We start from the raw sequence: 22,649 nt of genomic DNA, 5'->3' as shown, positions 1-22,649 counted from the left end.
AGGGGCTGTGGCGAGCAGCTGGAGCTGGCCCAAGGATTGTGCCAGGACCACAGCATGTTTTCAGCAGGTTTATGGGAACATATGCAGTGTTTTCTCCTCTATTTCCCAGTGTGACAATAATTTTGAAATAACAGCAAAGAGATCTTTCATGTATAGAGCAAAGAGGAGATTAAAAAAGGAAGAATAGGTTTTTATAGAAATCCACACCTCTGTAAGAAAATATCGAGTGTTATGAAGTGAATTCAGCCTCATAAAGTGAATTCAGCCTCATAAAGTGAATTCAGCCTCATTTTTAGTCCTTTTAAGGTCAGAAGATTATATATGTAAAGGAAAACCTATTCTAGACATTTCTTCAGGCATTGCAGTTACTTCATTAGCCTTTATTTCTTCTCACTTCTACTCTCTGACAGCTTTTCAAGTCTCAGGTTCTTCCTTTTAAAAATGCTTTGATGTGCTCATCTGTCTAACAAACTGTTTAAGGTCTTGATCTTAATTCAACATTTGTGAGTACCCGCAGAGAATTTTGTTAATGAAGTCTTTAAAATATTAAATGAAGTTCTAGTTTTCTTCATGAATAATGTTTTATCTTTGCATTTATTTTTCCTTAGGAATGATGTTTCTATTTAACATCTAGGAAATTTTTATTCCTACAAAGCAGCAAGGAGCTTTTAGGGCAGGAATGTAATTAAAGGAGGATTTTATATTTTGGGGAGGGGAGGGGGGCTTTTGTTAAAAGCATAGGAATACAACATAATTGAAAAGGTATTTTCAATGAAAGAAGCTTTTGATACCACAGAGGCATGAGAGCTGGTGGTTGCCCAACTTCAGATTAGGAGCGCTCCTGCAAATTGATGCATAGTACACTGTTTTCTGGATTAGAGCCATGGTTTTCCCCAACTCAAGTTTGGTGTAAGGTAATGAAATTGAACTGACTGTTGCTCATAAACTGTATTCATTAATTTTGGAGCTACTGATGATGATAGCAATCTGAATTCCAGAGTCCGTAATATGGGACTGATGGGAATAATTCATTGCAATGTTGTAGCCTGATTTGGCATTTCAGATCCATAATGTGAGATGCAGTGGCTATAAAGGCCTCCTTGAGGCAAAAGGAAGACACGTATATATGAGGAAAAGGTTGACATTAAGATGAAGAGAATGTTTCCAAAAGGCCTGTGAAACTAGGAAGCCGCATCTGCCTTATTGTTAAGAATATTTGGGGCTATTATGGGATCCCCACTGTGGTGCTTAGGGACACGTTGCAGCCCGGAGGAGAGACTGAACCAAAAAGAGCACAGATGAGAGAGGAGCACACTGTCCTCTTTTCCTTCACTGACATTGGCATTTGCAAACTTTCAGTGTAGTCTGAAACTGTTTTCTACTTGAATCACAGAAAATAATTCTTTGCTATAGTCATCTTTGCATAAAATAAAATAATAATAAAAAAACCCCACAGTAACAGCTTTCCTGACAGTGTGAATAGCATAAATGTACTGCCAGTTTTAAGGCATTTGTCATAGCCTTGGTCACAGCAGATTAGTCAAAATGTGTTCTCTTTTTGAAAAACAAAAACAGTATTTTATTTTTTTTTCAAGAGGAAACTTTAGGGGAAAAAAATACTTCTGGAATGTAGAATTTGCTATTGCTTTTAATCTGCCAACAACTGGCAGTGTTTTGGTTGGTTGTTTTTTTTTCCTTTTTCCCCAAGTGCTTTCCCTCAAAAATGAAATAATGTCAATAAATTGTTTACATTATCTAAAATAAAGTAATTCCTTTGGCTAATGTGTTGATTCTTCTAATTTTGAAAACAAAAATATTTTACCTCTGACTGAAGTTAAGACTCAGCATGCACAGCCTCGCCACTAAAAGGGACACCTTTAAATCCTAATGCAGGCTCATTCTTTAGATAGATACTGAGTGATCTTTAAAAGTGAGAAAGCTGCATCAAGAGGTTTGACAAGGTTCATTAAAGTCCAATTAGAAAATTCGTTTTAACACTAGGCATCCTGTCCCTTTTATCTCTCAAGCAAGAACAATAAAACTTTCATCATATACAAGTAAATACATATTTAAAATGTATTGTGGAAATAAGTAATCTTCATGTTTAACTCATCTCCTTGTAATAATAATTGATGTTTGTTGGGGATTCTGACCAGGCATTAGGTAGGACCAGCTTCATCATTTCACAGTGCAGCATTGGACGTGTGATTCTCAATTGTTATTTAAGTGGGAATTTTATCAAGTGAATTGAAATAAAAATTATTTTCAGAAGAGTTATGAAAGGTCTTTTTTAAAGAGTTCATCTGTTTCCTGAGCAGTGCAGTCTTGGCACACACTCAAAAAACCATGACTCAGCACCTTTACATTGAGGGATTTTCAATGGTTCTTTTAACTACTTCTGTAAGTTTTATTCATTTTAGGATCACATTATTTTCAGTTGTTGGTTCTGAGCCATGGGGAATAACCTCCTCCCCCCTGCTCCCAATATTACAAAAATTGAAATTTCTGCTTGGTTGTTTGATTACAGAATATGAGTTTTGTGAGACTCATAATGACGTGGCCATTTACAACATCAGTAAATCCAGCCATAAAATTCAAGCGTTAGGCATCTCCTATGTCCTATGGCTCTTCAGGCCGCTCTTAATTCCTTTTTTGCACCAATGAACCTGCCAAGCATGCAGCGTTTGTTATGCCGTCTTAGACATCTTGTGGAGCCAGTCCTTTTCCCCAGTGCCTGCCCTTTTCCTTGCTCTCTTTCCTCTGCAGTATGGCTTATCTGCACACCATTGTGCAGTGTTCTGAAATTGTGCAAAGCCTTTAAATAAGCATCATATTTTGGACTGAGTGCAGGTGTGGGTACTGGGGTGATGGTTTTTCAAAGTGCTGTTTAAACACTGTGTCTGAGTGGCCCGTGCTACAGAGCAGTTTCTACATGCCTGCAAAATTATTCATTAGAAAATGATTGGGAAAGGTAAATGAGTTCTGTGATGCTTTTTTATTGCATTTTTCACAATTATATGCAATTCATGTAAAAGGATTTTATGAATCTTAAAACATAGAAAGCAGAGTTTTATATGAGCAAATCATATGGAAGGTAATGGCACATTTCAGGGAAGGACATGCCCATCATGCTCTCACTCTAAGTCTTGGCCATAATGAGTTTAGGAGAGGTTTTTATTCCCAATTTGATGATGTTTTATTCCCAATTTCAAATGTTCAAAATGATGGAGGTTGCAGCTGCTCAGTTCTTAGTCCTGTGGCACGGGTCATTAGGAACTGCAGCGTTTTGGCCTCCCCACAAGAAATGTATTTCCATGAGTTTTAAATATTATTCGTTGGTACTGATCTTGCATTAGTAAGATTTCCAGAAGAAGCTCAAGTTTTCAGATTTCATAATTTTCAATGTAAATCACTTTGGAACCCTGCATTGAAGGGGAAAACCCTCATACGATATTTATTTCACAACTCAAATTATAAAAATAATGTTCTAATCTGAAAAAGATGACTAATAAATGGAAAAATCCACAGAGAACCCCTTAACATCTAAAACCAAGCCAGCCCAGTGACTCAGATATTAGTGGTTATTGAAATTTCTCTGAGACTATCTTGAAAGATTAAATGAAATAATCTGTACTTTTCCTGTTAGGTAGGCTAGGTCTTAAAGCTAAAAGTGCAAAGTGTAGCCTCATAGTCTTTAAACATTAAATAAGCATTTTGCGAAGGCAGTGGCTGTAACGGAGGCCCTGGTGTGTCTTTCGTCACCCTTCTGTGAGCTGTCAGCCAGTTATTTTGGTGAGTCCCACCTGAAGGGACAGAAATAAGCACACCCATTTTAGTAGAAATGGCTCAGTAACTTTTAGACGGTGACAAAATTAGACTTGTGACTATGAACTCTTGGGGTAAGCGCACTTGATAATTCCTGAACAATTGTCTTCAATTTGACCCAAATGTTTCCTGCTGATAGAAATGCCACTTCCTTCATTTTGCATATATTCAGAATCGGTACCTTATACAATGTCTGCAGCTTGGACAGTGCGTGTCATTCTGTGAAGAAAAGAGCAAGCTAACATGGAATTTGTTCTTCCCTGTGATGCTGTTTGGAGGTTCAGCTCTCTTTTTGCTGCCTGTACTGCTGTCACCCAGGATCAGAAGCTGTAGATATCTCAGGGCTGCAGCAAGGGCTTTCAGTGACTTGGATGAGGACTGCAAACATGCATCAGAACAGCGTGGGCAATGGCTTCTGGGAAGATCATGAAAAAATAAAGTATGGCTAATGGACCCGAGTTCCTCTCTCTTCCCCTTTGGCAGTCATTCATGGTAACACAAAGTAAGTATAAAACCTGGTGCCAAGACAAAGTGCAAGTGATTTATGCTTGCTTTAAGAGATCCTAAAGCCAAGAGGGATATTTAAGGGCTTCCCTGAATTAATTACTGTTTGAACTAAAGCTTGAAGCTTAAGCCAGACCTTGCAGGACTGCAGCTGCCTGCACCATGTCTGTAGTGCCAGAGAGCTGAGCTCACAGACCATCTTTGTCACAGAGCTGGGGTTCAGCTGGGCAGGTGGGCAAGCCCGCCGGCAGGATTGAGGTGTGGTTTGCATGCTCAGACTTGAGCAGAGGGGAGTGCTTTGCTGGATGGGGCTGTGAGGAGCTCTCTCCTGGGCTGCCCTGCATCTGCTGGCCTACAGGCTTCACTGCCAGCTAGAGGGAAGACATCCTGGTGTGTGGAGATGAGCCTTGCCGAGCATCTGGACCCTCCTGAGATCAGCATGGGTCACATTTCTGATGCTGAGCAAAAGTGATGTGGCAAAATGCCAGGATAAGTAGCGTGCAGAGAGTTTTCCCACTTTGGCAAGCGGGTCAGTGGGATCCAGTGAAAAACAGAGACTCAAAGAGTGGGTGTTTGAGCCTGGTGATGAGCTGAGATGTGCCTGACATCCTGCTCAGCCCAGGCACTGTCTCCTATTTTGGATAAGACCCCTTTGCTCCTGTGAATTGGTTGTGTGGGGGTGGTGGACTACATTTCCTGCCCCATCTGCTTCGGTGCCGTTGAGGCTTGAGTTTTTGGATCTGCCCCATACTCGTTACTTGTGATAGCATCCTTCATATCAGTTCCATCTCCAGGGGACATGAAGTGTTGTGGGGTTTTTGTTAGGGTTGTTTTGTTGGGTTTTTTCTTTTTAACTTAAACCTGGTATTTCTATTTGAAATCAAAACATTTGAAATAATCCCCTTCAGAATTAAAATGACATCTCATCATTTCAATATTAAGATTTAAACCTATCATAATATCTTAAATTTACATAAAACCAATATTTAAGCATTAGACATTTCCTATTAACATGTAAAGAAAGCTACAACCCAGGGAATTTTCTGGCTAAACACATGAAATTATGCTTAATTGCCAGCCATTTTAGTTCAGAAGAGCAGCTATCATCAATCCTTTCTTAGGCAAAGGTATAGATGAGGTGAGATTTCTTCTAGCCCTTTGATCACATTATGATCAGCAACAATTGGCTCAAGTCACTAATTATGGAGATAATTTTCTTCGTATGATGACTCTCATTTAAATGCGAATCATATTTCATGTTTTCTTTTGCAGCTATTAAAATACTTTTTTTCTGTATTGTTAATTAATTCCACCTTTGATCCAAAAGCAGTTTGACACGTTGCAGGTAAAATTAATAAACTAATAAATAAAAAATGTAAAAATTAGGAAATGTATAGTTGCTAACCATGGTGTGCTATTAGCATAAAAAATTTTGAAGCCTCTGTAATGACACAACCAGTGGTAACTGTTACCAGGCAATCAGAATCAGTCTTTCTCTTTGGGGGAGGATTAACAGGTAACAAGGATTATACAATAGGACTAACATCCATTACTTAAATGAAAATATTTTGGCTGCAGTCAGTGGCTCCTAGGTCAAACTTCTATTCAGATTGTACTTTTGCTTTGCATAGTGTTCTCTCTAATGTTTTCTGCTCTCTGAACACCCAAGTTGGGTTTAGAATTGCTTTGGAGGTGAAGGGGGGAGCTGACACCACTCTCACCCTTGCTGATTCCAGAGCAGCAGCTCCCCTTCCCTCCATCCACCACGATCCCAGGACTGGGGATGGTGTGTGGTTCATGGGCTGAGGTGTTGGGCTGAGCATCTGGTCTAGGGGAAAACAGCCCTGGCAGTGCACCGATGCAAATAGCTTTGTCACTGGTGGATTTGGCTCCATCTTTTCAAGGAACAATTTTTTGTTCTGTTACAGAAAAGGATCTAGAGTAGACACTTGTGCCACTTCTCTCTTGGCCACTGGATACTTGTGTGTCAGGCAGAAAGCAACTCTTAACCTGGTAAAATGTGGGCAGTCTAGTTGAACCTCACTGATGAAGAAGGGATGTCTTCTGCTCTAAGGTGTTTCAGGAAAAGAATGTTGTCTCCTGTTATTTAAGAAATCCATTCCCTTTCTTATGCAAAGCATATAGGAACAGTAACAGCATCATTAACCTTCCTCTCCTTTGGGAACGAACTTGTTGACTGCACTAATATTACAAGTGATATATTGGATAACAAACAGGAATGCTAATTGGAGACAATGTCAGAGGAGAAGTGTTTGAGGGCCAGAGCGAAAGGCAATGCTTGCATCTGTCTTATTCTCTCTGCAAAGGGCTGCAGTAAAAAGGAAAATGTCAGAGAGGAAAGCTAAAGCCATGTAGAATTGCTGTGGGTCTAATGTGTTTGCTGCACCCTACTTTGGTGGCAGAGAACCTGCTGCTTTGCACCCCATTTAATTGCAGCCCAGGGCCAACTAACACAGGATGAAAATTTGAGTGTGGTGGTGAAGGTTATTGCCTGCTCTTTCTGGTTATGAAAAAGCTTAATCATTTACCCTTTGCTCAGCTCTATTCTATTTTCTTTCCTAAGATTTTTCTATAAAATCTACATATCTGAAATTGCCCATGCTGACTTTTTAATGAGGAAACAAACAGCAATGTGCTCATACCTTGGGACTTCCGATGTCACCAGTTGAATCGGTATAACAGATCGAAGTTAGATGGATGATAGGTTGAAAATGCACTCTTGGTCTGTGCTACTCTGAGTTGCTTAGTGTCCACTGGAGAAAATGCAGTTCTGTGTCAAAATTGCTCTCTTTCTCATCAAAAGATCAAAATGAGAGTTAATCTTCTGCCCTCTTGTGAATGTGTATGTGTGTGTGGGAATTGCTCTGTTGTGGGGTGTTGGGTTGGGCTTTTGGGGTGGGTTGGTTTTTTTTCTAGATCACCAAGTGTGCTGTGGTTATGAATTAGAGGTTTTATTTAAATCAGGCCTCTGGAGATACACAGCTCTCTTATTACTGTCTTCTTACATGTCATGAAGCCATTCAAAGGAAAACTGAAAGCCATTTAATATTACTGAATGTGAAATATTCTTTCATTCTGTTTTTTTGAGTTCTATTTGCTGGTACCCATTTCAATCCCATTGAAGCAGTTCTGGGGTAAGGGGCAGGCATAGCCTGTCCCCCCCACCTCTGGTTCTCTCCCTCAAACCAACATGCAGAGCCATGCAGAGAAAAAGTTGTCTGGTACAGTGTCAATATTGTGGTAAAAATGCAACTGCAGTCTATGCAGTCATACTTTCAAAGATTAGAACAAATAGAAGAAACATTTTTAATTGCTTGTGGACTAAAAGAGAAAAAGACTTGCAGTTCAATCTGAGATGAATAACCTTTGCAGTTACTTCTTTCCAAGATCTGTAACCACTGTAGTGTCCCTGTTTCTGTCCAACAGTTAATTACATTAGTTCGCTGAAGAACTATTATTAAACAACTGCAGCCTACTTTAATAGCTAGCTTTCTAATTAAATATCTGTAATGTTTTTGTTTTCAGTTCTGGACTTTAGGCATCTAATTTGTTGCTATCCAGTGTCTTCCATCTGTTACGTATTTTTTTGCTTCTCAGACAATTTTGTGACGGGAGGCCTTTCCTCTGGCTGTGTTACTGTAGGGTTGGAAATGCTGGGTATAAGGCTCTTCCTTCCCACAGAGGAAGCAGGCGCCATATCCGGTAACACACAGGAGTTGCCGAGGGTGCATTTGATTTGACTATGTTGTTCTGCAGGGTGACCTTTTGCAGTGTGGACAGCTGCACACTGGCCTCATCGCAGGTCTCATCAGGTTGTGTTTCTCACACACAGCCTGCAGCTTGCAGCGCCCTCCGGTGAAGCCTGGTTCAGTAACCACAGACATTTCTGCCTTCTGCACACGCATGTAGCTAAATGAGGATGCTCTGAAACAGGCATCCTTTGCGTGGGTTCAGTGTGCTGGGGACATGGTCTGAGGTGGATGGGCTACCCTTCGGTCTTCTTGGATTTACTTAGTACCAGGGAGTTTATTGGTAGGACTCAGATGTCATACCCTCCTGCTCAAGGAATAAATATTTGTACCTCACTTGTTTTAGAAGAGTAGTGTGAAGTCAACATAGGTAGCTTTTATCCTAAAGCCATATAATTCTCTGTGAGGGTTCTTCGTCAGACCCTGAAGAAATCCAATGAGCTGGATTTCTGAGTCATAGGCCCAGAGTTTTGCGTGTGCAAGGAAGGTCTGCAGAAACTGGGCTTAAAGTAGAAATAAAAATGGAAAAAAACTGAGTAAAACCCTGTTCTCAGTCACAGCAGTTTAAAATTGAGCTAAGTTTTCAATTTTTTATTATTTTTTCAGTTTTTTGGGGTTTTTTAAAGGTGATTCTGAGTAGTTGAGGAGCAGGTCAACTACAGTGCTAAATTCAGCCTGCAATACAAAATGTATTAATAATGGTACAGAGTCTTAAATGCCCTGACATTATCCTGCTACTGCACTGGCTTTAAACATTTACACATTTCAGGGGAACAGCAACTTAATTCTTAATTAAAATCACTATACAAATGCAGATTATATTTAATTTAAATATTTAGAGAATTTGTTTAAACTTTCAAAATAGATTAGATGTTGAACAGCAAAACTGCTAACATCTGAATGATAATTTTACTTCTGAGCCCAATTAAGAAACGAGTTGGAAATACAACTAATAAGTTCCTGTGCTTGAGGAAATATTTTATAATGTTGTATGTACAGAGGACCTTTAAAAATGACTGCTCTCAAGTAAAAGGGACAGTTTAGAAAAAAATCATTACTTCATAGAATTACAGAATGGTTTGGATTGGAAGGAATCTTAAAGCCCATCTAGATCCAACCCCCCTGCTGCGGGCAGGGACACCCTCCACTAGACCACGTTGCCCAAAGCCCCCTCCAACCTGGCCTTGAACACTTCCAGGGATGGAGTCTCCACAACCTCTCTGGGCAACCTGTCCCAGTGCCTCACCACCCTCATAGGGAAGAATCTCTTCCTTATATCTAATCTAAACCTACTCTCTCTCATTTTAGCGCCATTACCCCTTGTCCTATCACAGACATCGTCTTGTATTGTCTTTTTGCTTTCTGGGAGGTGAAGTTCTTCCTGTTATCCTGAATACAACTACAAAAAAATATATAGTGAACCAAAGAGAGAGGAAGGCTTAACAACATGCCAGTTTACTTGGTTTTTATAATGCTTACCATGTTAAATTGAAGCACATGATTATTCCAGTTGATATTAATTAGTCAACACATATAAAGTTAAGCATGTATGTCAATGTTTTCAGAGCAGAAGTATAAGCCTGCATAAAGGACATTTTTACAGTCTTAAGGATGTTCCTACCTGTAAAAAAATTCTTAGTGTCAAAATCACAATATTCCCCCCAGCAGTATTATTTTGGTAATCCAGTATATCCTTTGACACAGCATTTTCTCCAATATGGTTAAGCCATGAGTAGCAAACAGCCAAGGCTTTTTCAGGGACAAGTTCAAACTCTTGGCTTCTCACTCCTGTCTTCCTGAAATACAGTTTTATTTCCTGCTACACCTTTTCATTTTGGGACATGCCTTCCCTATTGCATTTATCTGTCACATACCTAAAGGTGACCAGATCCTACAGACTTCAGGATGATTCAAAGTAACTGTAGGTTTAATTTTGTAAAAATGTTAATGTTGCCCACATAACCCGGTATCTATGAAATCTTTCAGGATTGGGTTTGAACTTTCTGGAAATCTGTTTGGCAATGTCTCACTTTTTTCAGTGTGGCAACAAGTGGTCCTGAGATTGAAAGGCTCCTTGTGCCTTTCATGCGATGTTTCAACAGTGCCTCTTAACTTGCCTTACAGTCTTCCATTGGTTTCTACTCTGTATTATGAAGTCTATAAGAGCTGCAAGATCTTTTCTGGTTTTCCTTTATAATGCTGCTAAATGTTATGTGAATGGTTTTAGGTTGTGTTTTCTGTCTATTTGTTCACTGCTGTTTCAGGTGGAAAATAGCATGTGTTTAATTTTTTCTTGGCCTCATTACATTTCATTCCTTGCTTCATTGCATCATCTGTCTTGTTATTCCATAGATCTGGTCTATTCTAACCACTGTAAATTCTGTTTGCCCTAGCTGTGTGGTCCAGCAAGACTAGTCACTTTGGAAATTGCATTTCTGTAAGGTTTTTTTATAAAAGATACAAGAGAAGGCATTGTGCAATGCTGATGCTTAAGACTGGGGGCTTGTCACTTATCTTAGCCTCAAAGCAGCTTCTGCAATCTGTTCTCTTTTCATAGGCTGATCTTGGTAGCTATTGCATGCTGAGATGGTCACCAAGGTGAGTGCCTTCAGCCTCAAACTAGTAGCACAGCAAAGTCTTCACTGGGATGTGTGATCTGTATGCAGTAGGAATTACGTCGTATTTGTAGGGTGGCCTGGTAAAGGAGAGTTACCAGTTCAGAGTCACTTTTGTTGGAAAAAGGACTTTTTAAAAACAGAGGTTTTGTGGTACTCAGACAATGATGCAGAGCCAAGAACACATGATGGCTGTTCCACCACAGAACATACTGATCAAGTCTCCTGTGCCTCATGCTTGTCTTTCTCCCCTCTTCCAAGAATACCGATCTTGGCCTGTGGTTTAGCTGAGATGACTTATATTCAGTAACTTTGCCCTGTTTTCCATACTTATAGATGTCAGTGCCTCCGCTATGCTCTTGTTTCTGTGCTGATCCTGCTTAGGGGCTGGTTTGGTAGCGCAGACACTGTGTGCTGCAACTAACACACATCTGCGAACGGCCTTCCTCATACTGCTGCTGCTTCTCCTCCTCCTTCCCACTCATTTAGCACTTCTGTAAGGCATCTACAGGAAAGTCTTGGGCAGAGGTTTCCACCCTTCTTGGGTGCCTATACAGCCTTTAGCAGAATGAGCCTTGGCTGGTGCTGCTTCCATGCTCTGGGGTCTGTGTGAGTGTATGGGGTGCACTGTTGAGTTTTGCTGGTTTATTTTCTTAGATTGTGCAGCAGTGATGTTTTGGGGAAAGACCTGTTCAGTTCCCCAAACCATCATGCTCTTCCCTGGCCTGGGTTCCTGTGGTGCACTTTCCAGCCATGCTGTGTTCCATGATACATGTAGCGGCTCATGGCTAAAATTCATGCTTGCAAAAGGATACTATTCACTGTCTTGGGTAAATGAGTTTGAGATTCATGAATGAAAAGAACAAGATGAAAGCTAGATATTAGTATTTATTTTTCTTGATTCCGTCCATCCTATTTTTCATTTCTTTCTGATGTTTCAGATGCGTGTCTGATGATGCTGTAGACATAATGAGGTAGAATAAGTGCAGATGGAAACATGCCAAGTTTTGGTTGGATTACTAAAGTGCAGTTTCCAAAGCCATGTGATACTACTACAGCAAAATTCAACTCTGCTGTTTCATAAAGGTTTTAAATTAATGTATTTATTTAATTTTGTGAGGTTTAGTAGCTTTTTAATGACCTTTTGAATTTGTTTCTGTTTGTGGGTGACTCAGATTACTTACTTTCCTAGCCCGGGGATGCTGCAATGTCATATGTCATGCTATACTGGCTTTAATAGTCCACCGGTGACTGCAGAAGGTAGGAATTCTCCCTGTTGCACAGAAATATGCCACTATATTCCTTTCTGCTAATTTGTCAGATACAGTACTTTAATTACCAAAGTTAACGCTTAGGGGTCTGATTGCTGAAAAACTTTAGTGACAGATTAAAGCTTCCTGGCTGGAGCTGGTTTGTTGCATTTGCAGAGAAGCAATTCAAACGAACATGAGCTTGCGTCAATTGAACAGGGAGAAGAAATTCAGATGTAAATCAGACTAAATAAACAAGTAAAATGGAGTGGAGAGTGATGTGAGCTCTTGCTGGTGCTTGTGTGACGAAAGCTGCTTGTATTTGAATTGTGGGCAATTTTTACTTGGTGTTGTGAGGTTTGAATTACCCAGAACTATGTTTGATGATAAAATACTAAAACCGCAACAAATTCTGAGTAAACCACAGCTGATCAAGTCATACAATTAATAGGATTTTATCTAATGGATTAATTTAATGGAGATGTGTGTTGGTTTTGCGTGGCAAGGTTTTGGTAGCGGGGGGGGGCTACAGGGGTGGCTTCTGTGAGAAGCTGCTAGAAGCTTCCCCTGTGTCTGATAGACCCAATGCCAGCCGGCTCCAAGACGGACCCGCCGCTGGCCAAGGCCAAGCCAATCAGCGCCTCTGTGATAACATATTTAAGAAGGGAAAAAACAGTTAGAGAGCACTTTCGCAGCCAGAGAGAGGAGTGAGAAGATGTAAGAACATCTGCAGACACCAAGGTCAGTGAAGAAGGAGGGGGAGGAGGTGCTCCAGGCGCCGGAGCAAGATTCCCCTGCAGCCCGTGGTGAAGACCATGGTGAAGCAGGCTGTCCCCCTGCAGCCCATGGAGGGAGGATGAGGGGGTGTAGAGATTCCACCTGCAGCCCGTGGAGGACTCCATCCTGGAGCAGGTGGAGGCACCTGAAGGAGGCTGTGACCCCGTGGGAAGCCCACGCTGGAGCAAGCTCCTGGCAGGACCTGTGGATCCGTGGAGAGAGGAGCCCATGCCAGAGCAGGTTTGCTGACAGGACTTGTGACCCCGTGGGGGACCCACGCTGGAGCAGTTTGCTCCTGAAGGTCTGCACCCTGTGGAGGAGACTCACATTGGAGAAGGTCGTGAACGACTATCTCCCGTGAAAGGGACCCCACGCTGGAGCGGGGGAATGATGAGTCCTCCCCCTGAGGATGAAGAAGCAGCAGAAACACCGTGTGATTAACTGACCGTAACCCCCACTCCCCGTCCCCCTGTGCCGCTGGGGGGGGCGGAGGTTGAAGCCGGGAGTGAAGTTGAGCCCGGGAAGATGGGAGGGGTGGGGGGAGGTGTTTTAAGATTTGGGTTTATTTCTCATTCCTCTACTGTGTTTTGCTTAGTAATAAATTAGATGAATTCCCTCTCTAAGTTCGGTCTGTTTTGCTCATGATGATAATTAGAGAATGATCTCTCCCTGTCCTTATCTCGACCCGTAAGTTTTTTTTTTTCATTGTACCTTTTCTCCCCTGTCTAATGAAAGAGGGGAGTGATAGAGCGGCTCTGGTGGGCACCTGGCCCTCAGCCAGGGTCAACCCACCACAAGATGTTTGAAATGTGCTGTGTAGAAGCCACAGATACATTTAAGTCTCAAGGATGAACATCATTCTTCATTCCTCCCTCTCTCTCTCTCTCCCCTTCTCTCTCTCTTCCTCCAAAGGTCTCCTGGTGTATCTGAGTCTCCTCCCTGGTAAGCAGTTCAGCTCAGTGCCATCCACAAGTGCAGAGTGCTTCAAAAAGAGCCCACTGAAGGCATGCTAGCAAGACCGTGAGTCACAGATGGAGCAAACTTTCCTAGCTCATCACTGTACACTGGCCTCAAATCCTCTTTGGAGCAGCTACCAGAGGAGCTGAACTTTGATGTTTCCTGCTGTGCTGCCTGGGACTTTTTCCATGTTAGCAAAGGCTGATGGAAACCTGCACCTAGGTGGTACTGTGTGAGAGTGAGATACTCGCCCTGCTCCCTGACAGCCTCTCCCTTCTTCCGTCCCTGCCAGCAGTGCTGTGTCACCACGCACCAGATGTGCAAGCAGCTGCAAAGAGCTTCCCTCCCTGAGTGCAGGTGCTCTCTTTCAAGAAAAAAGTAAGTGTCAGTCAGTAAATGCTGGGAAAATGTATTACTGTATGCTGGGACAAAAAAATGCTACTCCTTGGGGGCAGGCAATGGGAAGAGGGCAGTCCAGAAGTCTGGCAGTGGCTGGGTTGGCTGGATCGGGAAAGTGCCAATGCCAACCCACTGCCCTTAATTTGCCTAGCAAGGCAGCTATCCCAGATGAGGTGAGATGTGGTGAACACAAGATTCTTTTTAGGAAGGTTTACTTGGTTTAAAAATGCTTCGTTAGCAAATACTGCTTCTGAATTCTTGTAACTTTTAACTAGCCCCAGTTAATCTCTGTCTTTATTTTAAATTGAAATGTACCATACCTAAAGTGTTCTCATCAGCCAAACCACTGCTGGGTTCATACACAGAATAGCTTAGTATTCAATCTGTGTCTTTTCTTTACTGTTCAAGGTGAATCTCAAGGGACTAAAGCTCTGAACCAAGTGGCTTTAGGCTATTCATCTGGAAAACAGAGCCACTTAGACCTTTGTAAAGAAAATAATTTAGTAATCAGTGCAAAAGACCTGTCTCTAAGCCAACCCATTTGGAAAAATTGCCAGTGTAGTAATTACAAACATTTTATCATAATAATACTGATGATGCCTTTCTGTTATTGCCAGCATTTCTTCTTTCCTGCAATTGCAAGACTGAGCTGGTCTTGCATTAGAAATGCTTTGTAATTTGAGATTGACACGGCAGAGCTGGATATTGAGCAGAGAATTTTCTGAGAGTTTCCCTGCAGACCGATGCAGGGGAAAGAAAAAAAACATTGGCAAGTGACATGGTTTAGCCCCAGCCGCTCGCTCACCCCTCCCCCAGCAGGCTGGGGAGGAGAACAGAAAAACAAGGGCAAAGCTTCGAGGGTTGGGATAAGGGCAGTTTACTGGGACAGCAAGGGAGAGGGAAACAATCAACAACAGTGCTTATAACAGATAGTAACAATGGGTGATAACAGAGAACGATTTTACCGATCCGACGACCGACCGGACGCTCGACCCGTCCCGGAACCACGCCGACACGCCGAACCCGCCCCTGCCCGACTGGCTCCCTTTTATGGTGAGCATGATGTCACATGGTATGGAATAGCCCCCGGCCAGCTTGGCTCACCTGTCCTGGCTCCTTGGGAAATTAACTCTATCCTTGCCAGAACCAGGACATTATCCACCCCTTATTCCATACCATCTACGTCATGCCCAGATTATTTTACAGAACTCATTGCCTTACTCTATGGGCTATCGCTCTAAAATGTCTGTCGAGTTCATTTAGTCCAGGGTTTTGGGTTCCATCTGCCATTACAGTCTCTCAGAGCAGGAGCAATGGTGCACGCTGCATCCGGAGTCTTCACAGCCGGTGTATCTGGTATGGTCCATGCTCACAGTCTGGATGCCAAAGATGTGATTTTTCGATGAAGTTTCTGGGCACCAGTTGAAGGCAGTTCTAGTTCCATCATCATGGCACTTTGTTCAGTTTCAAAGTCCATCCTTCATTAGCTTTGGGTGATTTTGGCATATGGTTGCTCATCTTCTGTTAGTTTATTATACGGTGGGGCTTCTTCAGCACGTGTCACCTCCTCCTCTGGTGACATTCCGAAATCTTTCCCTTCTGGCCAGTGTGTGATCACTTCCAGAATTCCTGGACGATTGGGGCTTCCTATTCTAGCCCGTTGTGTGATCAGCGCAACCCACTTACTCCACGTAGCATCGGTTGCATGATGTGTAGAAGGAGCCCTCTCTTTGAACATCCAACCCAGCACTGGCAGTCGGGGTGCCAAGAGGAGCTGTGCTTCAGTGCCAATCACCTCTGAAGCAGCTCGAACCCCTTCGTAGGCTGCCAATATCTCCTTTTCTGTTGGAGTGTAGCGGGCCTCGGATCCTCTATATCCCCGGCTCCAAAACCCCAGGGGTCGACCTCGAGTCTCCCCTGGTGCTTTCTGCCAGAGACTCCAGGTAGGGCCATTCTCCCCGGCTGCGGTGTACAGCACATTTTTTACATCTGGTCCTGCCCGGACTGGCCCAAGAGCTACAGCATGAACTATTTCTTGTTTAATCTGTTTGAAAGCTTGTCGTTGCTCAGGGCCCCATTTGAAATCATTCTTCTTCCGGGTTACATGGTAGAGAGGGCTTACTATCAAACTGTAATTCGGAATGTGCATTCGCCGGAAACCCACAACACCTAAGAAGGCCTGTGTCTCCTTTTTGTTGGTTGGTGGCGACATGGCTGCTATTTTGTTGATAATATCCATAGGGATTTGATGCTGCCCATCATGCCACCTTATTCCTAAAAATTGGATTTCCTGCGCAGGCCCCTTCACCTTACTTCGTTTTATGGCAAAGCCAGCCTGCAGCAGGATTTGGATTATTTTCTTCCCTTTCTCAGAAACTTCCTCTGCTGAGTTGCCCCATACAATGATGTCATCAATGTATTGCAGGTGCTCTGGGGCTTCCCCCTTTTCCAGTGCAGTCTGGATCAGTCCATGGCAGATGGTGGGGCTGTGTTTCCACCCCTGGGGCAGTCGATTCCAGGTGTACTGGACACCCCTCCAAGTGAAGGCAAACTGTGGCCTGCACTCTGCTGCCAAAGGGATCGAGAAAAATGCATTAGCAATATCAATTGTGGCATACCATTTGGCTGCCTTTGACTCCAGTTCATATTGAAGTTCCAGCATATCCGGCACGGCAGCACTCATGGGCGGTGTGACTTCATTCAGGCCACGATAGTCTACTGTCAGCCTCCACTCTTCATTGGACTTCCACACTGGCCATATGGGACTGTTAAAGGGTGAGTGGGTTCTGCTGATCACTCCCTGACCCTCCAGTTGATAAATTAGTTTGTGGATGGGAACCAGGGAGTCTCTGTTGGTGCGGTATTGCCGCCGGTGCACAGTTGTAGTAGCAATCGGCACCTGTTGCTCTTCAACCTTCAGCAACCCTACAACAGAAGGGTCCTCCGAGAGACCAGGCAAACTAGACAATGGTTCAATTTCCTCCGCTTCTAAGGCAGCTATTCCAAAAGCCCACCTGTAACCTTTTGGGTCTTTGAAATACCCTCTCTGGAGGTAGTCTATGCCCAGGATGCATGGAGCCTCCGGCCCAGTCACAATGGGGTGCTTTTGCCACTCATTCCCTGTTAGACTTACTTCAGCCTCCAACAGAGTCAACTGGTGGGATCCCCCCGTCACACCAGAAATAGATATTGGTTCCACCCCTTCATAATTCGATGGCATTAGGGTACACTGTGCACCCGTGTCCACTAGGGCCTTGTACTCTTGTGGGTTCGATGTGCCAGGCCATCGGATCCACACAGTCCAATAAACCCTATTGTCCCTTTCCTCCACCTGGCTGGAGGCAGGGCCCCTCTAATCCTGCTCAGCATAGTCACTACTCACCTCTTGCAAAAAGGACTTAGAAGTCCCTTCAAGAGGATCAGAAGTGCGATCTGGCCTTTCACTTGGTCTGGGGGGCTGCCCGGTGGAAACTGGAGCAGCATTCTTTCTGGAAGAGTCCCTTCTTACAGCTGTCTTGCCTTGTAGCTCATGTACGTGTGCCCGCAGGGTTGAGGTGGGCTTCCCATCCCATTTCCTCATGTCTTCTCCGTGGTCACACAGGAAAAACCACAGGATACCTCGTGGTGTGTATGCTCTATATCCCCTCTCTGGAGCAGAAAAACGCTTACTCCTAACAGCTGAAATGCGGGTCTGTACAGGTGGGGAGTAAGATATATCCTCTTTGAGTTGCCGGACGTCCTGGGACAGTTTCTCCACAGCCGAGACTAGGGAGGAGGAAAGGCTCTCTTCATATTGCCAGAGTCGGCCAGCCACTTCGTCCACCGTGGGTGCCTCTTCACTTTTCCAGTCGATTACTGCCAGTGAGTTGGCGTACGATGATGGTGCACTTCGCACAAATTTTCGCCACATGGGTCGGGTACAGTGGACTTCATCAGGGTCTGTGGGCAACTGTGCATTGTCCGGATCATAATAAACCATCTCCCGCACAGCTAATTCCCTCAGATATTGAATACCTCTCTCCATAGTGGTCCACTTGCCTGGCCGACATACGACATCTTCGCTGAAAGGATACCTTTCCCTCACACTTGACAGGAGGCGCCTCCAGAGGCTAAGGGCCTGTGCCTTCTTCCCAATTGCTTTGTCGATGCCCCCTTCCCTAGACAAGGATCCTAGCTGCTTGGCCTCCCTGCCCTCCAGTTCCAGGCTACTGGCCCCGTTATCCCAGCAGCGGAGCAGCCAGGTAATAATATGCTCCCCTGGAAGGCGGCTGAAATCTTTCCGCATATCTCGCAACTCACTCAGGGACAGGGATCGAGTAATCACTTCTGGTTCTGGCTCTTCTTCTTGTTCTCGTGATGGCCCCGGTTCATCATCATCTTTCACTAAGTGAACTGATTTCCTTGTGTATTTCTTTTTGTGTATAGGGGCAACTGATACTGGTGTGGGTTGATCTTTTGGCTCGACTACAGTGCCTGTCGCGGGGGTTTGGGTAGCTGCAGTGCCTGTTGCGGGGGTTTGGGCAGCTGCAGTGCCTGTTGCGGGGGTTTGGGCAGCTGCAGTGCCTGTTGCGGGGGTTTGGGCAGCTGCAGTGCCTGTTGCGGGGGTTTGGGCAGCTGCAGTGCCTGTGGGTCCGCTCTCTCCCTCTGGATGGTGCTGTCTACTATCAAGCAGTGTTTGATAGATTGTGGCCAGGGCCCAGCACAGCGCAGTAAGTTGTTTCTCCTTAGAATCCCCACAGCATTTTCCTTTCAAATATTCTACCATTTTATCAGGGTCTTGCAATTGTTCAGGAGTGAAGCTCCAAACCATTGGGGGTGAAAAGGTCTCTAGATACCCACCCATACTCTCCCACATGCCATGCCAGCCCTGACCACTCAGCCTTGGGGAAGATCCCTGGGTGGTACTCTTGAAAAGATTTTTGCTAACCCTGAACAAGAGTGGGAAAGCATTCAGGAGACCTAGCAATAGGAATATACTGGCCTGAACATTCCAAGGGTATTCAAAATACTCAAAAATTGTTGTAACCAACCAAAAGGGAAAAGAGGAGGTGAAAGAGTGGGAGAAGGTATCCCCCCCGTCTTCCCCATAGATTGGGACCAATTATTAATCAATTCTGAAAGATATTGACCGAGGTACGGGCCTGACCTAAATGCTACATACAAGTACCAGCTCAGACCCATGACTGTCAATGATATCTTATCATAAGTCATTATCACACAATACAACAACATGAGAACACGAACCCCTCTCCCAGAGGTGATAAACAGCACCGCAGGGATTGCATAGAGTAAACACGGGTTTACAAAACAGAGCCATGTGAGCAAACAGAACATCATTATGACCAGTGACTGTTTCAATAACATCATAAATGCTTTTAACAACTTTGTTTTAACACACTTGGGTCAGACTTGTCGTTATCACAACCCCTCGGGCCCCACGTTGGGCGCCAAAAAGGACTGACGTGGTTTAGCCCCAGCCGCTCGCTCACCCCTCCCCCGGCAGGATGTGGAGGAGAACGGAAAAACAAGGGCAAAGCCTCCACGGTTGGGATAAGGGCAGTTTACTGGGACAACAAGGGAGAGGGAAACAATCGACAACAGTGCTTATAACAGATAGTAACAATGGGTGATAACAGAGAACGATTTTACCGATCCGACGACCGACCCGACGCTCGACCCGTCCCGGAACCACGCCGACACGCCGAACCCACCCCTGCCCGACTGGCCCCCTTTTATGGTGAGCATGATGTCACATGGTATGGAATAGCCCCCGGCCAGCTTGGCTCACCTGTCCTGGCTCCTTGGGAAATTAACTCTATTCTTGCCAGAACCAGGACAGGAAGTGAGAAAGACATTGCTGCTGAGATGCTGGCAGGGCCGCAAGTGTTGCCTTCCCAGCTCTGTACATCCTCCCTCTGGAGCAGGGAAGGACACAGGTCTCTGCTCTCTTGTACAAAGGGGAAGAAAGGGCTGGATAAGTGTTTGTTTGTCTGCAGCCCCCTGCCTGCCAGCCTGTGCAATCAACTGCATGCACCAGGTTGCAGGGTCTCTGGGAACACACCAGTGCCTATGGGTTGGCACCGGTCTCCTACCCTGCCCGCCAGATGTGGTGATTCTAGGTATTCTCACCCAAACACAGAAGTTTCTCACTGTCTCTTAAAGTATCAGTGGATCAGTGTTTCTGTGCATTCTGCACATGAGATATGTATAGTGACTCATAGAACTTTTATCTAATCTCAAACTTCAGGCACTTATCTTACAGTTTTTGCTCATTCTTATTGCAAATGAGAAAATATTTATTTGTGTTCTTGAACACAAATATCCCAAGCACAAGTATGGGCTGGGGAGAGAATGGATTGAGAGCAGCCCTGAGGAGAAGGGCTTGGGGGTGTAGGTTGATGAAAAGCTCAACATGAGCTGACAATGTGCGCTTGCAGCCCAGAGAGCCAACCGGGTCCTGGGCTGCATCACAAGAAGCATGACCAGCAGGTTGAGGGAGGTGATCCTGCCCCTCTACTCTGCTCTCGTGAGACCCTCCCTGCAGTACTGCATCCAGCTCTGGGGCCCCCAACATAAGAAGGACACAGATATGTTGGAGTGAGGCCAGAGGAGGCCATGAAGCTGATCAGAGGGCTGGAGCACCTCTCCTGTGAGGACAGGCTGAGAGAGTTGAGGTTGTTCAGCCTGGAGAAGAGAAGGCTCCGGGGAGATCTAGTTGTGGCCTTGCAGTACTTGAAGGGGCCTACAAGAAAGCTAGAGAGGGACTGTTTACAAGGGCATGGAGTGATAGGACAAGGGAGAATGGCTTTAAACTGAAAGAGGGTAGGTTTAGATTAGATATAAGGAAAAGATTCTTTACTGTGAGGGTGGTGAGGCACTGGGACAGGTTGCCCAGAGAGGTTGTGGATGCCCCATCCCTGGAATTGTTCAAGGCCAGGTTGGATGGGGCTTTGGGCAACATGGTCTAGTGGAGGGTGTCCCTGCCCATGGCAGGGGGAGCTGGAACTAGATAACCTTTAAGGTCCCTTCCAACCCAAACCATTCTATGATTCTATGATTCTAATACACATTTAACAGTGAAGCGTCTGTACCTTCCAACCAGCAAGGGCCCATGGTTCTGGGTATTGCACAAACGGTACTGCTTTCTATTTTGAAAAGTTTACTGGCAAACATAAAATCTGGGGTGAAATACTGCCTAAAAGCAAAGTGAAGGGTACAATTACAATGTTAATCCCAAGGTTTTGGCTGTGTGGGGTTTAGCTTTGCTTTTGGTTTTGTTATCAGTTGTTTGTTATATTTTAAAGCATAAGTATTAGGGCAAGGATTGAGTTCCTGTAGCTGTGCTGGTGAGATGCTCGCTGCTGTCCAGCAACAGTTACATGTTATTTAGGGCAAACTTCCACAGTGGTTTGCTCGCCTTACTTGGTTGCTGTTGACTGCTATGTGGGGCAAAGCTTCCCCTGAAGCTGGGAGCAGGGAGACAAGTAACACAGGTTCTCCCATTTCAAATGTGGGGAATCTCAAGACACCACTTTTCTCTGTAGTTCATAGTAAGACAGTCCAGATCCAGCATACATATCAAATATAATGTTTTGCCATCTTGGTTTCATGCAATAAAGGTTACTGCCTATTTAGATTAAAAACATGGTAAAGAACCACAAGGAGCAGAAGTGATGTGCCTTGAGGAGCTGTGCTGCTACTTGTAGGCATAGAGGCCTTCTCAGTGCCTTTCACAGGCTGGATTACATTGCTGGCAACTATTTTTAGCATTATTTTTTGATCAATATTAGTGAGGAGGGAGCAGAAAGAAAATAATTCCAAATTGATAAGCCCTGAAGGTTCATCTAGAAGATTTTTACTAGCTTCATAAAAGCTCCTGTTGACTTAATCTAAAAAGATGATTTATCTCATTTTCATAGTCTTGTCTTTAAGCCTCTTCATTTACAATGTACTACCCTTGTCCCTTAAAATACAGAAAAGTATTCTGAAGTTTTACAGACTAAAAAACTGGTAGGTACCAAAGTTGGAGGATTGTTTTGAGCAACACTATAGCAAGTAGCCAGGACACAGAGGTCTGCACACAAGGACAGGACCCCAGGGGGGTCTCACTGGTGATGGGAGACTTGTGAATTCTCAGACTGCTGCAGCACATCCTCCTCTGATGAAGGTAGAGATGGGATATTTTTTCATCAGTGCTCTGTGTGATTGCTAGTTTTGTCAACCAGCCCTTGATTCTGTAGAGATTTGGGGAGCAGCAGATCCAAGTGGCCAGAGTTTACTTTGAGAGAGACTTCTCAAGAACAGGTAGGACGGGAATCAGTGACAAGTGGGCTGTCATTGGCAGCAGAGGTAACCAGTGAGTGTTTCAAAAGGCAGACTCTTCTCTTGTTCTTTGAGAGATTCCTAGTATTTAGATAAGTCCATCAAAGAACAGACTTTAAAAATGTTTATTCCAGAAATGGCATTAAGGAGGATGGAGAGGCTGTTCAAGTTCTGCTCAAGGAAAACAGTTGGTTTTCCTCTCCTGGCAGGGCTGGGAATGATTTGTTAGA

At 44.2% G+C, this 22,649-nt stretch overlaps 1 protein-coding gene across 13 annotated transcripts in view; it reads left to right on the top strand.

The window, feature by feature from the left end:
* The window catches only part of HTR2C (5-hydroxytryptamine receptor 2C), a 215,900-nt gene that overhangs the window by 100,535 nt on the left and 92,716 nt on the right, over nt 1-22,649 (top strand). For 3 of the 13 annotated variants that reach the window (XM_075763243.1, XM_075763244.1, XM_075763242.1), the window contains one exon: nt 13,654-14,076. The exons of 5 other annotated variants lie outside the window; for them this stretch is intronic. Coding sequence is in view for 3 of the 8 variants with exons in the window: in XM_075763238.1 (XP_075619353.1) it covers nt 10,657-10,697; nt 13,654-13,683; nt 13,991-14,076 (157 nt within the window). In the remaining 5 variants the exon portion in view is untranslated. Of the gene's footprint in view, nt 1-4,043; nt 4,328-10,656; nt 10,698-13,653; nt 14,077-22,649 lie in introns of those variants that run through there. 5 more of the 13 variants (XM_075763239.1, XM_075763241.1, XM_075763238.1 and 2 more) reach the window with 4 other exon arrangements.

Source organism: Balearica regulorum, chromosome 11, assembly GCF_011004875.1.
Source record: "Balearica regulorum gibbericeps isolate bBalReg1 chromosome 11, bBalReg1.pri, whole genome shotgun sequence".
NCBI classification, from domain to species: domain Eukaryota; kingdom Metazoa; phylum Chordata; class Aves; order Gruiformes; family Gruidae; genus Balearica; species Balearica regulorum.
The sequence above is the reverse complement of the archived record's forward strand: the minus strand, read 5'-3'. Positions and strand labels throughout refer to the sequence as shown.